The sequence below is a fragment of the Pundamilia nyererei genome, unplaced genomic scaffold (genome assembly GCF_000239375.1).
Source record: "Pundamilia nyererei isolate P.nyererei 1_Seehausen unplaced genomic scaffold, PunNye1.0 scaffold00043, whole genome shotgun sequence".
Taxonomy (NCBI): domain Eukaryota; kingdom Metazoa; phylum Chordata; class Actinopteri; order Cichliformes; family Cichlidae; genus Pundamilia; species Pundamilia nyererei.
The window spans coordinates 3,951,284-3,967,644 of record NW_005187444.1 but is presented as its reverse complement, the minus strand read 5'-3'; the positions used below and the strand labels follow the sequence as shown (position 1 = coordinate 3,967,644).

At 38.0% G+C, this 16,361-nt stretch overlaps 1 protein-coding gene across 1 annotated transcript in view; it reads left to right on the top strand.

Moving 5' to 3' along the window:
- The first annotated feature begins 305 nt into the window (after positions 1-305).
- LOC102208684 (solute carrier family 23 member 2) overlaps positions 306-16,361 on the top strand; it is a 30,811-nt gene continuing 14,755 nt past the window's right edge. The window contains exons 1-6 of the mRNA XM_005731571.1: positions 306-331; positions 1,148-1,331; positions 2,009-2,190; positions 5,230-5,347; positions 6,908-7,064; positions 14,496-14,749. Of these exons, the coding sequence (XP_005731628.1) occupies positions 306-331; positions 1,148-1,331; positions 2,009-2,190; positions 5,230-5,347; positions 6,908-7,064; positions 14,496-14,749 (921 nt within the window). The remainder of the gene's footprint in view (positions 332-1,147; positions 1,332-2,008; positions 2,191-5,229; positions 5,348-6,907; positions 7,065-14,495; positions 14,750-16,361) is intronic.

Sequence of the window (16,361 nt, the reverse complement as noted above, 5' to 3'; positions counted from 1 at the left end):
TTTTTTTTTGTACTTTTTATATTTTACATTTATATTTATTATTGAAACTTGCACCAAGGGAGTGGCACTCCAATTTCGTTGTACTCTGTACAATGACAATAAAGGCTATTCTATTCTATTCTATTCAGGTTACTGCCAGGACTTGCTGGGAAGTCCTGCCAAGGAGGGGTTAACATTAATATCGCACTACAGCCAAATCCTTTGTTTAAAGAATGAACACTATGGGTGTATTTTATTTAGTTTGAAATTTTTTCTCTGGATGTTTGAATTAGTTTTAAACACAAACTGCATTCTCACTCTTCATTATGAGCATATGGCACGGGGAAAACAGGTACATAACTATGACACGAGTGTAGTCTAAACTAAGAGGAAAGAAATAACATTTGATTTCGTTCCCAAAAAATACATTGCAGGACTCTGTAATAACAAAGCTTGACTACCCTTTGGCAGATTACAGTATAATAAAACCAATGGATTGTACACTATACTATACATTTGCAGATAGGTTTTACAAGCACTAACTGATTTGTAAAATGCTGTAAATTAAATTAAATCAGAAAAACACTGTCATATCATAGATAGACTAGAAAATAAACAAACGATTGATCGATACAGGTTGTCGTAAGCTCTATGCAGACAGGTACACATACCACCAAGTCAGATAATGATTGATGGGCTAAGGGAGGAAGACAGGATGAATTGAATGTCACATATTTTGACAAACTTGAAATATCAGGAAAGGGATTCCATTTGTGATAATCAACTGCCAATTCCTAAAGTGTCTAAATGAAGAATGAACCATGGTTCCTCCTCAGCTATAAATAATAAGTCCGCCTAATCTGTGCAGCAATTTATTTTGACAGTTAAATGATTATGTGTGGAGAAAAACATCAGCATGATTATTGTCCATTTGCCACTTAAGGTTAAAGTTAACTTTTAGGCCAATCTTATGGATTGTTATTTCATGAGATTGATCTATATACGTATATACCTGTGTGAGAGAGTAAAATCAGTGTAGTTATTTTGAAAAATAAAAATTATCTTCAGGTTTGCTTTGAGTATACAAAGTCAAGCGTAATCAGAAGAGACTTTACATCATTTGGTCAAGTGACCTTTGACCTTTAACTTTAAAATTATTGACTTGCAGGTTACCAATCCTCCAGGGTGGCACATTCAGTTTCATCACACCAACCCTGGCAATTCTTGCATTACCCAAGTGGCAGTGTCCTGTGCCAAATGCACCTGTGAAACCATTGGTGCAGTTTCATAATGGCACCAGTCCGCTACAAATGGAAAATTCAGATGAGGTCTGGATGACAAGAATGCGTGAGGTATGTTCACTTGTGTGGTTAAAAAAACAAAACAAGGTGTGTGGGGGGGGGTATAAATAAGCAAAGAAGTGAAAAATATGTTGTCAAGACTTAACATTTAAATGTGAAGTTGAATTCATTTTAAGTCCCTCGACAAAAAGGAAAAAGGACAGTGTGAAGAACCCAACGAGAGAAAAGCTACATTAAGATTTCTGCGTCACCTCAGCTTGGGCACAGATATCGGAAGGAAATACAAAAATACAAATAAGTACAATCAATGAAGATAGATAGATAGATAGATAGATATTTCTCATCAGAGGCCGCACAGTACATACTATTTAGAAACTGTGGCTAGCTGTCAATGTGAAGTTCTTTGTTAGCATGTGCTCAAATTACACAACTGCTTGAATTCTGCTATTTTTAAATCTCTAATAGACAGTCTGTTTCAATTTTATCTGTCCTAAATTTCAGATTTTGGGTCAAACCAGTGAAAATGTCAGACTTTTAACTTGAACAGTTTTTAGAGTTTCATGTTCTAAAACTGAGTTCTGCAAAAGGCCTAAAACTTAATTTTGAAAGGTTAAAGTCAAACGAAAGCATTATAATGGCAAAAGATGCACAGCATTTAATTTTAGATATGAAACCTTTATGTTGGCATAGGGAATGACATTACGTCCTTATTGTCTTATCTTCCACAGATCCAGGGAGCCATTCTGGTATCCTCTCTCCTTCAGCTCACACTAGGCTTATCTGGGCTGGTGGGCCTTGTGCTAAGATATATTGGTCCTCTGGCTATCGCTCCCACCATCAATCTCATTGGTCTGTCACTGTTTACTGAGGCTGGAAAGAAGTCTGGAGGCCACTGGGGAATAGCTGCTCTGTGAGTTAAAATCCAGATTAGCTTTATGTCGGAAAAGATGTTGAAAGAAGTCTCTAAGCTCATCAGAAGTGTCTACCAGTCCTAATTCTGTCTTTATTATATCAAAGCATATAATTCTAACTGGACAGGAAACCCATATTCACACGTTGCTTTACTTGCCACTTGCCTCTATGGTTGCTGTCAAAAGACATAGACTCACCGTGGACCTGAATGTTTTGGTAATACTGAGCTTTCCATAATTCTTCTGAAGTGAATGCTTGCAAAGAAAGGTTTTATGTTCAAATTAGACAGAAATTAAGTTGACCATAGTTAACACAAGTATTGTTGGAGGAGTGAGGCTCAGGCATTCAACCCCAAATAAAACTATACCAGCTGTTAAGCACAGAGCTATAACAACGTACTGCAGTGTACCAGTGGAAATGGTACAAAACACAGTGGACTTAATAATTACAGTGGCAGACTACTTCAGAGTTCTTCATTATAGCTCGAAAGCATCAATTGTAACTTAGATACAATTGGGTATTACAACAGGGCAATGACCCCAAGCACACATGGGCTGGTGTAATGAACTGGTTGTGAAATGGATAAACCAGGGCAATGGTAAGCTTTTGCAACACCTTTCTCAAAGTCTTAACCTTAAACTACAAAAATGTGAACAATGCTTGAAAGTCAGGCAAGAGCTACCAAAACCATCTGTGGAATATGCAACTTGCTAAAGGACATTTGATCAAATATTAGATGTAAGACAGATTTAAATGCATCACACATTTATATTTGAGCACTTTTTGTACATACGGTTCATAACTGTAAGTTTATAAGTTTCTTAAGTGTGCTTTCAGGAGTGTAGCTTGCAAATATCTGTTGCTGCCATCGGGCTGTCTCTCACTCCTTGCAATTCCATTAAATGTGTCAAGGGAGCGTTAGCTCACCTCTGAGTGGGGGGCCTCCACATGTTAGCCTATCTACATGATTGGTGGGTCAGAGTACGTGCAGAGATGCAGCTGGCTCTGTCTGTGTTAAACATCCAAGCTCTGGGTTTCTCTGTGAAATTTCAGAGGAGCTTCCTAACCTCAAACCAGCAGAACATTTTCCTCAGGCTGGAAATTTCTTTGATTTTTCCTTTTTTTGTTTGCCAGTGGCTACATTTGATTGTGACACATTTCAAAATGATCTTAAAGATGGTATCTGTCATTGTCATAGTGCCACTCACACTGTTAAAAATGATGTTACAGTTCTGTACTCTTTCTCACTGTGGGCATTGTATCACCTTTAGTTGAGAGTGACAATAACCACACCTTCTATGCTAGCTCTCTGCCCCTGAAGGGAGTCCAGGATGCTGCACCAGTGCTCTCAGACTCGGAGGATGTCACTTTCCAAGGTGGTATGCACAGATGTCTCTGTGCAATGGTGCATCGATGAGAAGAGTCTGAAATGCAGTGCAGCATGAGCCACATACCAGTGCTTACCAGCACTCAAGCATTTTCTGTCTCTTAAGAGCCACCCATGTTACAGGCCATCTGAGGCTCTTCTCTCTGGAAGCACTCTTTGTAGAAGCTCAAGTATGGGATATATTTGGCCAGGCGGAAGTAGATCTTATTGCCTCCAGGGCGAACACTCTCTCCTTCTGTTCTATGCCATACCTGGCAAAGAACAAAGACCCACTCTACCTATGAGAGCAAGTCACCTACTAATCATGAGGTTGGTGGTTCGATCCCTGCCTGCTCCTTGGGCAAGATACTAACCCCAAGTTGCTCTCCGATGCAATGTGTGAATGTTAGATAGAAAGCTCTTGTGTAGAAGAAGCATACAAAAAGAATTATTTTATGAACGGGTATGAATCGGTGAATGAGTCAGTGTATAGTGCTTTGAGTACTCAGAGCAAAGTAGAAAAGCACAACATAAGAACCAGTCCATGGGAAGACGTGCTCTTAAATGCATATCCTCCAGTAGAAATGATACTTCCAGTTCTAGAAATCACTTTTATAGTTGGGCGCTGTTTTGATTTGAGGTCCTCTCTCTCCTCCGAGCTGATCATTCTGAAGCCAGTCTCCTCCTCTTTGGTAACTCCCATGACCCCTGTGTACTTATATCCATCTTTTCTGTGTGCCAATAAAGGCTGTGAATCTATTTGATTACCTTTTCCATTGGCTCTGCTTTCTGGTTCACCCTTGGTATTTAATCACACAAATGATGCAAACCTACAAATAAAACAACAAGAAGCCAAAAGAGCCTGACAAACATGAATGCGGACACTTTGAAATGGACACTGAGAGAAATCAAAACACCAAACCAAAATCCTAAAATAAAAATAAAAATAAAATCTTCAAATACTATAACCACCATGAACATCGACCATTAACCAAGACTGAAATATGGGGTCAAATTCAAAAACCACAATCAGTCTCAAGCATCATGACATTAATTCTATATTGACAAATTTACCCTCATTTATTTTTAAAACATAAATGCCGACTGTGTTAATCCACATCTCCAGCTAAGAATTGTGCCCTGTCTAGTGCTACCCTGTGAAATCTGTCTTCATTTAACATTTCTATCTTGAGATAATGCAGACTAATCCTGTTATATAGAGAGATATTTGTGGGTTTTAAAAGGTTGAGCACATCCACCTCCTGGTGCCATATATGGATAGTAATCAGTCATATCCTTCATAACTTCAGCAGTCTCTCTCTGGCCCTCATCCATCAATAGAAGTGTCAGTCCATATCCTGCAGCTTGTAGAAGCAGACATGGACAGCTTATTTGTAAATCACCTCTTTACTTCTATCTGACCAGTATTCATGCACAGTATGACATCTTTCATCACATTTAAAGTGTTACAAAAACATATCATTTTCAGGTGTCAAGTACCAGCCATGCCTGTTGTGTAAAGTGGCATGTTTTCACTTGCCCTGACCTCCCTGTAACAGTGAACCATGCCCTGCTAAAAAGAAATTCCACAAATAGCTGGAAGCAAGGGCCAAGCCTTTGGGGAAATTACTATGATTAACACATTTTATCCCATTTTCTTTTTTCCTATAGCACAGTGGGTCTGATTCTACTGTTCTCCCAATATCTCAGCAACGTTGATGTTCCAATGGTTTCTTACAAGAATAAAAAATGGATGGTGTTCCAGTATCCACTCTTCAAGCTGTTCTCTGTGAGTTGTCAAAATTTCCAAGTCTAATATGTTTCACTTGCTTTCCGTTGTGATAAAAAAAGATCAAATTAAATGATGGGACCCCAAAAAAACAGTTTCGACCATCCTAACCTTGCTTCATAAAAAATTTAATGAAAAATAAGTTGTGAAATCATGTGGAGTCAAGTCAAAGTCTGCCAGTCAAGTTAGACTTGAAAAAACTAAATGTTGTCTATTTGTATAATAGACAACATTTGTATACTGAAAACAAGTTTACAATTTGACTTTTTGTTAAACACTAGTATGTTGAATCTGCCTTTTAACTCTGTGTAGGGATGATATTGCCTCTACTTTTAAACATTATTATGGCAGTCTATAGTGCTGATAACATTACACTGGGAAAAAAATCTTTTGAAAAAATCGTTTTGAAAATAGAAAGAAAAAATAATATAATTTATTTTTAAGCTGTTGTTCTTTCCTCTTTCATGTTCATGCAATGGGATACCTTGAAAGTGTCTGTGCTCGGCTGAAACACAATCCGTTTGTGGCTCCCAAGAAGACAACAAGCATCAAAACTTGGCATGCTTTCAATAAACATTTTTCTAGAATGAGATCTGTTTCATATCAGCAGCTACATCTCTGCTGCAGATAAAAGAAAATTTAAAAAAGTTTTGATGACAGCATCATCCATGGCTTTCTTTTTAAGCTACTAAACAAATAGAGAATTAAAAGAATGGCAAAAGATCAAATGGTGGGTAGAAATATTTCCAGAAAAGTCTGAAAACACCAACAACATCTAAATGCCTGTTGATATTAGAGTAAACAATGCTTAACTGCTCTAGCTATTCATCAGTATTCATTATCATAAAATATGGTATTTTTCTTTCTATCTAAGAAAAGATTGTGTACACATAATGTGTACCCACACATAATATGTACCCACAAACAAAAGTACACACAATCTTCTGTCAAGTCATATTCTTTTTTAGGCTATCATTATAATGGATATGATACTTGGTAACTGAAATCTTCTAGAATTAATTATCTCAAGTTTACCCATGAACTTTCCATGAATCCCACTCAGTTATCTTCATTCATGGATTCTACAGATCAATGTATCATGATGACTTTAAGGCAGAAATTTAGATAATATAATGAGCTCATTCTGCTTGCATGTTTGCCTGACTATGAGTTATGCTTTCACTTTCCTCGATATGTCCTAAATAAAAGCATTCATGTGCACAGTTCTTTTCTCCCATGTAATCCCTGTACAAATGCGATGATTAAAAAAAACCCACTGGAGTCCCAGACAAACTGTATGCACATGTATTCAGGCTCATATTTATGACAGCTGCAGAAGTACATCTACCAAATTGATCAATGTTGTGATCGTGCTTAAGCTGTCACCACCATCTTACATTTGACGAAGGGGTGTGGATGGAAAGGGCTGGTTTATTGGTTTTAAGATAGATTCACGTGGAACATCTTATCACCTCAAAGTGTTACTGAAAACAAATTCGGACTTGCATTTTTTGTATTAGTTAAATTTTTTGTTTTTCTGTTTTTGATAACAAATTCCAGGTTTTGTTTGGCATGTGTGGTGGCTGGCTTATCTGTTTCTTGCTGACCATTTTTGATGTCCTGCCTTCAAAGTCTGATAAGTATGGCTTCTCAGCCAGAACTGACATAAACCTGGATGCTGTTACAAACTCTCCATGGTTCCATGTGCCTTATCCTGGTAAGTGAATAGGTATCATACTTCAAACAGTTCTTTTATTTTACTATATATATTTTTTTGTTTACTTTTTTAATTTTCTTGAACACCTTTCCTCAGAAATCTTTAATTTTAGTAGTTGTAATACCCTTATTAGGGAAACTACTTTGCTTCATAAACATATAAAGTTGCAAAAGTCCTGTAGTAACTGCATTATTAAAGATCTGCCATTTATTGCTGTATTACAAATAAAGTAAAAATTCTTAGAAGCTATGTTACCATTTGGCTTGCTTGCTTCTCATTAGGCTACTCTTGATAAACATGCAAAACTGTGGTTAGTTAACCCTTTAAGACCTACCATAGAACCAAGTCCGCCAGAGCTTATATTATATTTTTACATGCTGTAGTGCCATGTTTGGGAGCATTTCAAGTTGCTATACATCAATACAACCATTATAGCCCAAATTTTAATAATATGTATGCATTAAGTGCATAGTAATTGTTGGAAAAAATGTTGAAAGAAGTTTTTGCTTTTTTAACATATAATACAGAAATTTAAGAGGCTTATCCCTCAAAACTGTAAATACAAAAAAGTTGCACAAAAAAGTTTCGAACCACAGGAAATTTATTTTGAGTGTCTTCATAGTTTTATTTTTGAAAGACAACAATTTTTATGTACTGCAGGAAAAACGAAAATAAATATTATAGTGCAAATTTGCAAAAAAAAAACAAAACAGCATATGCATCAAAATAAACTATTTCCAGCAGTGCAATATGAGTCCTAAGCATCCCAGAAACGACACAGAAAGTCATAAAGTCAAACATAATTTTTAAAAACACCAGTATAGGCTTACAAGGCCCTGATGGTAAAAAACTACATTTCCGAGATTATGACGTCACTCCCTGTTTCGGGCAGGTAATGGCGGACATGTGATAGTTCTATTCCAGCGTAGGAAGTGTTACGAACAGCTGATCGGATCGGCAATATTATGTTTTTGTTGCTGCAAGCGCTTTTTATGCAATTTTTGAAAAGCTACATGTGGAAGGAAACCGTGACCTAGGAAAAGCTGATGGCAGATGTAAGTACAATTTCATATGCAAAAAAAAATATTGCGCTAGCTTACGTGGTTGCAGTTCTACCAGGATTTAAAAATAGTTATGCAAAACAGAGCGTGCCTGCTCCGACCGGCTTTAAAGGGTTAAATGTTGCACAATTGCTGTTAACTGATTCACACATGATTAGATATGAAACTAGACATTTATTTATGATTGATTGCTTAATGCGTATCTGCTAAAACCTTGGTATGTAAGTGAAGAGTGACAGATTGATTGACTGTATCATTCAGGGCATAACACCTTGTGCCAACAGTCAGTTTGCTCTGACTGGTAAGAAGTCATGTGGGATTTGACTGCGGAATGTCTGTTTTGTAGTTTGAAAGAACACATGTTTGTAGAGGATTGGGACCTTTTTTAAAAACAAAAACAAAAAGGAGATCAAAGCAAAACAATATCATTTTGTAACAGGAACAATATATAGTCCAGGTAAGGGTATAAAATGCATTTCCCTGTTGGAAACTCACAGGTTCAGCTTGATGTCAGTATTTTTTTATTCAATAAACATGCTGGGAAAGTCAGCTGTAGGACTTTAGTTGTTTGCACCTATCATCTGCTGTTTACAGATGGTACAAAAGTATCCATATTACTGAGTTCAGATATTCCAATCGTGGCCATAGGCATATAAAATCAAGGATGAAAGCGTACAAACTGCGTCTACTCCTTCTTTTCTTCTGAACGAATGGGTCACTCTCAGGAGCTCAGGGAATTCCAGCATGACACAGTTATAGGATGCGACCTGTGCAACAAGTCCAGGCTTGAAATTTCCTCGTTATTAACTATCCCACCGTCAACTGCTACTGGTATCATAACAAAGGTGAGGTGCATAGTGTATATATGACATCAACCTTCTGGCCTCACTACAGACTTTCAAAGTTCATGTGGCCTTCAGAATAGTGCAGTGTATATAGAAAAGCAATTTATAGAGAATGTCATGGAATTGGTCTCAATGGCCAAACAGCTGCATCCAAGCCAGTCACAACGCAAAGTACAGAAGGGGACAAGGTCCCATAATTTGTACGTTGGTCCATGAGTCCTGACCTCAACCTGACACCTTTGGGATAAATTAGAGCAGAGACTGTGAGCCAGGCCTTCTCTTACAACATCAGTGTCTGAGTTCACAAATGCACTTCTGGAAGAATGTCAAAAATTCCCGGAACACTTGAAGCTGTTATAGCTGCAAATGGTGGGCCAACATTATATTAAACCCTTTGCATTAACCATGGGATGTCACTCAACTTGATGTGTGTGAAGGCAGATGAGCAGATTAGCAAATACTTTCCGATACTTGCCAAACAAATACACAAAATTGTTTGAAATGATGGCAGGAAAAACACTTGCCTTTTAATGATGTCCTGTTGTGAACCCAAAGAATTTTGACAGCACATGATAGTTTTTAATGTTAGAAGTTGAAGACTGAAAGCAGTATTAACTGCAATAGTGCAGACAATGATAAAGATAGTGAATGTTAAATAAGTTTAATTAGCATGTTTGGGTTTTATTGGGTTTAGCTGGTGATAATCTGAAGATTTTGGTACAGTAGAAATAGATATATACCTTTTATACCTTTAATCAATGGAAAATTGCTCAGGAGATTGCTAAAGGAAGAGATTTCCCCAAATATCAAGGAACTGAAAACAAAGTTTTATGTTGCAAATTCTCAAAGATGCTGGGAAAATCATCTTTTCAATAGCTAAAAAAGTCTACTGGCGAGCCAGATTTAAAAATAAATGCATCCTCTAGTGCAGCGATGGGGAACTCCAGGCCTCAAGGGCCGGTGTCCTGCAGATTTTAGATATCACCCTGGACCAACACATCTGAATGAAGTGATTAGTTCATTGCCGGGCCTCTGGAGAACTTCAAGACATGTTGAAGAGGTAATTTGGTCATTTAAACCAGCTGTGTTGGATCAAGGACACATCTAAAACCTGCAGGACACCGGCCACTGAGGCCTGGAGTTCCCACCCCTGCTTTAGTGCCTGTTGTGTTAAAGTTGTGACAATGTTGTATGTAATGACAAGCATTTTAAATTTGATTCTGGATTTAACAGGGAACCTATGAAGAGAAGCCAGTTTGGGTGAAATATGCTCTCTTTCTAGTCCCTGTCACTACTCTCGTTGCAGCATTATGGATCAACTGAAAACTTCTCTGAGAGCTTTTAAGACATCCTGATAATAACAAATGACAGTAGTCCAGTCTAGAAGTAATAAGTGTATTTACTACTTTTTCAGTATCTGAGACAGAATGTTTCTAAATATTATAGATGTTGCGCAAATGAAAGAAACCACATATCTTGGTCAAAAACAACTCCAGGATTCCTGCCAGTGTTACTGGAGGTAATGCCATCCAGAGTAAGCATCTGGTTGGACACCATATTTGTAAGATTTTTAGGGTCAAGTGCAATAACCCTAGTTTCATCAGAATTTAGAAGTAAAGTGAAATTAGACGTCTTAGAACTCTTTATGTCTTTAAGACACTCCTGGAGTTGAACTAATTGGTGTATGTCATTTGGTTTACATATCCAACTTTTTCTGTATTTAAAAAAAGTATGCTATGCCTAATGGAATAATACTACCTAATGGAAATGTGTACATTGACACCCAAACTCAAGGACTTTCTTGACTCAAATGACAACGGAGAGGTCTCTGATTCAACACTGTGGGAAACATTAAAAGTCGTAATGCGTGGTGAAATTATTTCCTATAGCTCAGGCCTCAAAAAGGAGAAGATGAAGCAACTTTCTGAAATTAATAGTGCCATTCCTCATCTAGAAAGGGCTTACCAGAATTCTAAATCACCTGAGGATTACAGAGAGATATTAAAACTCAAATACGAATACAATGCAATTATGAGTGACCAGTTTACCAACCTACTACTGAAGCTGAAACATAAACATTTTGAGATAGGAGACAAACCCGGTAAATTGCTAGCGCAACAACTAAAAGGAACACGAGCTTCGAGAGCAATTCACAAAATAAGATCTAAATCTGGTGCTTTTCTAACAAGCCCTATAGAAATTAATGAGCACTTCAGAGAGTTCTATCAGGAGTTGTACTCATCCCAGCTGAATGTAACACAGTCTGCCTTAAATGACTTTTTTGATTCTCTCAGTCTGCCTAGGCTAGATGAAGCTGCCAGAGATCAACTCGATTCGGACTTTACATTGCAAGAAGTGGTAGCTGCTATTAAGTCATTTGCATCTGGGAAGGCTTCAGGCCCTGACGGTTTTGGCATAGAATTTTATAAGAAATTTTGTGATGGTCTTGCTCCATTCTTGCTTAGGATGATGCGTGATTCTAAAAACAGGGGCGTACTACCCCAAACTCTGTATGAAGCAAATATTTCGTTAATCTTGAAGAAAGGCAGGGATGACTCAGATCCTGCTAACTTCAGGCCAATTGCTCTTCAAAATTTTGATTGAAAAGTGATAACCAAAATTTTAGCAACTAGACTGAACAAGTACTTGACCTCTATTATTCACCCCGATCAAACGGGATTTATCCCTGGCAGACTTTCTTTTTTCAATGTTAGAGGTCTTCTCAACACCATCTATTCTGACCATGGTAGTTCGGCAGGAGCAGCAATTTTAGCTCTTGATGCACACAAAGCCTTTGATCAGGTTGAGTGGTTTTATATGTTCGAGTCATTACGGAAGTTTGTGTTTGGTGAAATATTTATATCTTGGGTAAAATTTGTATACGCAAATCCAACCTGTTCAGTTCTCACAAATGGAGAGAGGTCGGCGCCATTTCCTTTGCAGCGCTCTGTTCAGCAGGGCTGCCCCCTGTCTCCTGCTCTATTTTCTCTGGCATTAGAGCCTCTTGCGATTAAGATAAGAGCACATCCAAAAATACAAGGGCTCTTGGTCAGAGGGGTTGAAACTGTTATTAGTTTGTACGCAGATGATGTACTATTATACCTGCGTAATGCAGAAGACTCTGTACCATCCCTTCTTAATCTGGTCACCTCATTTGGCAAAATTTCAGGATATACAATTAACTGGGTTAAAAGTGAACTTATGCCTTTATCTAAAACCGGTTCACCGAGTTTTCTTTGTAACGTTCCATTCAAGATAGTTAACGACCATCTCACATACCTTGGATTAACTGTTCCTAAAGATCCCAAATTAATTTTTAGCTTGAACTTTGCTGAATTCTTGTCAACATTAAAGCATAACATCGAGTCATGGAAAATTCTTCCCCTATCTATGGTTGGTCGTATAAATTCCATAAAAATGGTCTCTCTTCCTCGATTTCTGTATCTTTGCCAAAATCTTCCTATTTATCTCACTTCCTCTTTCTTTAAGGAGTTGGACTCAATTATTACTTCTTACATATGGAACAACAAGAATCCTAGGATTTCAAAACTACATCTACAAAAATCCAAATTGGAGGGAGGTCTGAGTTTACCAATATTTAAACATTATTACTGGGCTGCAAATCTAAGAGCCTTGACCTTCTGGCAGCAGACATCCTCAGATCTTGGTGATTTCAACATCCCCCTTTGGGTTAAAATGGAGGCTGGCATTGTAAGGGGCTCCTCTCTAGAGGCCCTGCTTCTCTCAAAAGTAGGGAGGGCTGAGAGTCTTAAGAAACTGGGGTTTGTTCTGAAACAATCTGTGCGGATTTTAAACCAAGTTAGAGGTTTTTTTGAACTGCCAAACTCCTCTGTGCAGGCACCAATATGTGATAACCATGCCTTTTTGCCTCCTTGGGATGATAAATCCTACTATGTTTGGAAGGAGAAGGGCTTACTCAAATTCAAAGATCTTTATATAGATGGAAAATTTGCATCATTTTATCAACTTAAGCAAAAATTTGATTTACCGCATTCACATTTTTACCGTTACATTGTAAACAGGTCCAAGCACTGAACCATTGAAACTCAATAATTAACCTTTGTGTGTGAAGAGGACTTGCCATTTACATGGACAAATTAAAGTCTGTTAGATAGACATGATTCAAACCACTGCATTGCAGTACCTCTAATACCCAAAGCATGGGAAATTCTCTGTAATAAAACATTTAAAGTGAACAGTATCAAATGGTGCACTGAGGTCTAGCAGGACAATTCAATTCAATTTTCTTTATTGTCCCACAAGGGGAAATTAGACAAGCACACAGATGAGTCCATTGTCAGAGGGCATTAAAAGTTCATTTGTAACGTTAAATAATGCTGTTTCTCTATTGTTTCATAGCTGAAACTCTTCAGTTCTCTTTACAACTACTTTTTCAATAATTTTTGATATTGGGGTAGGACTTTGAGTAGTCTTGTGGGAATGGGCTCTAAAAGACATGCCGATGGTTCAGAGGAAGTAATTACTGAAGTTAAGTAAAAAAGATCAATTAGGGAAAGAGTCAATATATAAATACAATCTAGTAAATAAATCAGAAGTAAGGCTACATTAAAATATGCAGATGAGATGCTGACTTAGTCTGATACTATGGTTAAATTATACATCTTGCTGAAGGCTGACGACAGCTTTCCTATTTTAGATGGAAGCGAACAGGGGTGAACCTAAAGGGGAGCATGGTGTGTGTTTCAAGGTTTTCGTAACATTGATTGAAAGTTAAGTAATATAAAATACTGTCTCAATTAAATTGCACTAATAATTAAAAATATAAATATTAAAGCTTTTTGCACAAGCCAATAAAAATATACATGGGCCTGTAAAACTCCACTGACCTGAGGGATTTTAGGTTGGACCATGAATTATTGTTAATATTAATTAACGTCTACAGCATCATAACATCTTGTTTTCAACAGCACAAAAACTTTGAAGAACAGAGCAAACTTCAGAATGCTGATATGGTTGTGTCTCTTCATTCACTCATTCACTTGCACACTTTAACGCATTGCAACACATGTACAAAAACTCATAAAACCTTCCAAAATGAGTAAAGATTTTAAAAAAAAAAGATACTTTAGTTTATACATATATATCTTATTTTATTTGGGTTTGACTCTACTTGAAAGTGTTTATAATTTTTTGCATTTAAGAAAATGTTCTCTTTAAAAAAATTTATTTAAATGAAATGTAATATGACATGTGAATGCAAGTGAGCTCCAACAGACCAGGTGTCATCATTGCCGACATGATTTAAAGTATCCAGAGTGTTAAAATAAGTTAAACAATTAAAAAGCACAAAAATGGTTTGATCAAACTAAACTAATGGGCACTCAAACTACAATTTTTTACTCAGGCAAATAAATAAATCTTCATGTTTATTAAAACTGACAATGACTGATTCATCTATTAGGTACTGTAGCCACTGACATGATTTCAGTCTTCCTGTTCCTATAGTTTAGGAAAGCTTAAGTATGCCTCCTCTGCATCCACAGGCCAATGGGGTGTGCCCACAGTGAGTTTTTCATCAGTGCTGGGTATGATGGCCGGGGTCTTGGCATCGACCATGGAATCTATTGGTGACTACTATGCTTGTGCTCGCTTGTCTGGTGCCCCTCCACCACCCATACACGCTGTCAACCGAGGCATCGCCGTAGAGGGTATTGGCTGCATACTTGCTGCTCTGTGGGGAACTGGAAATGGCACCACTTCCTACAGCCAAAACATTGCTGCACTGGGCATTACAAAGGTATATACAATCTCCTATCTGGTTGTAGATCTCTTGAAGAAGGCAATTTGTAAGATTTTTAATTCATTTGATTCAAAACATAACAAACATTTGGGGGACTTTTAAACCTTTAGTCCAAAAGAATAGTAAAGAAAAGACAGGAATGCAAGGAGGAAGACATGGGGCCTTACAGTATATGGTTTGCCTGTTAAACCCAGTGTGCTAAACTGGTACCCTCAAGTGGTTTATCAATCACACACACACGAATTCATATGTGACAAGACAACTCTTTGTCATTCCCAAGGAAAAATGGAACAATGGAACCAATTAGTAGATGACCCTGTATTTTATCCAAATTTCCTGAATTTAGAATGCTCTTGTAACCCTGGCATGTCCTGTCTTGTAATACCATCCGAGAAACATGGACTCCGACGACCATGTTCCATGCACATTCATGGTTAAATAAAGAGTAAATCTCAAGTGGTCCAATGAAAGTAGGAAAGTCTGCAAGATTGAATCCGTAACAGAACATGCTTGGTGGAAAGCCAAAATCTTTTAACCTGTTAAGTAATAGGGTTTGGATGTCTTGCAATGATCGGCACTTTATTTATTCTGCTCATTTGTCCGAAGCAGAGCTACCTGTGTCACCCTCCAGAGCCTTGGACATGTGCAGAAATTGTGTTGCACAGACAGTACAGAACACTCTCCTTCCACAGAGGGAAACGAGGGTGGCTGATCGCCTAGTTGCTGATGATGTCAGGGAGTTATGGGCATATTCTTCCCATGCTATCTGGGAGCTCCAGGTGGAGGGATTCATGGACACTGTGCATCAGAGGGAGGCCTCCAGCTTCTGGTTTATCCTCTCCACCTGGTCATAATGTCTGCAGGTAAAACCCAGAAAAAAGACTAACCTGGGTTCCCAGGGCAGAGCAAAACTCTTTTCACACCCAGGAGGTAATTTGAGGACCACAATCCAACAAGATGTCCCAAAGAATTCTCATGCTGAGTCATTACTTGGGCATCCAGTGAGGATACAGTTTGGGTAAGCTGATGAAGTAGGCTGCTTTAGAAAAGTATAGTAAGGATGACTATGTTATCTGGCGAGCGGGGAAAGGCCAGGGCAAGGCCTCCCAGGTGTAGGAAAAGATCGGAGGAGTCCCGTGGGTGGAGAGCTGCAAACCTTATTTTTAGCACAAACCTGGCAAGCAGACACATATTCCTGGACATCATTCTTGAGAGAGGACCAGCAGAACAGACATTGGATGAAGGTTATTGTCCAGTCAGTGCTGGAATAGCAAGTGAACCAGACCATATGCCACCAATTACTTTAGACTTGATAGTGAAACAGTTTTCTTTCTCCAACTCTCATGCATAAATCCAAAGAGAGAATGATGACATTTACACAGGTGAACAGATTTACGGAACAGGGATGAGTATCTACCACTAAGAGTTAAACGATCAAGCATAGACACAAAAAACTGATATTCTGTCTCCACAAAAATGTCAGCCACCGATTGTGCAAGTTCCCCCACCTAAAATGATGACAGAGGTCAGTAATTTGCACCAGAGGTACACTTCAACTGTGAGAGACAGAATGTGAAAAAAAAAAATCCATGAATCCACATGGTAGGAT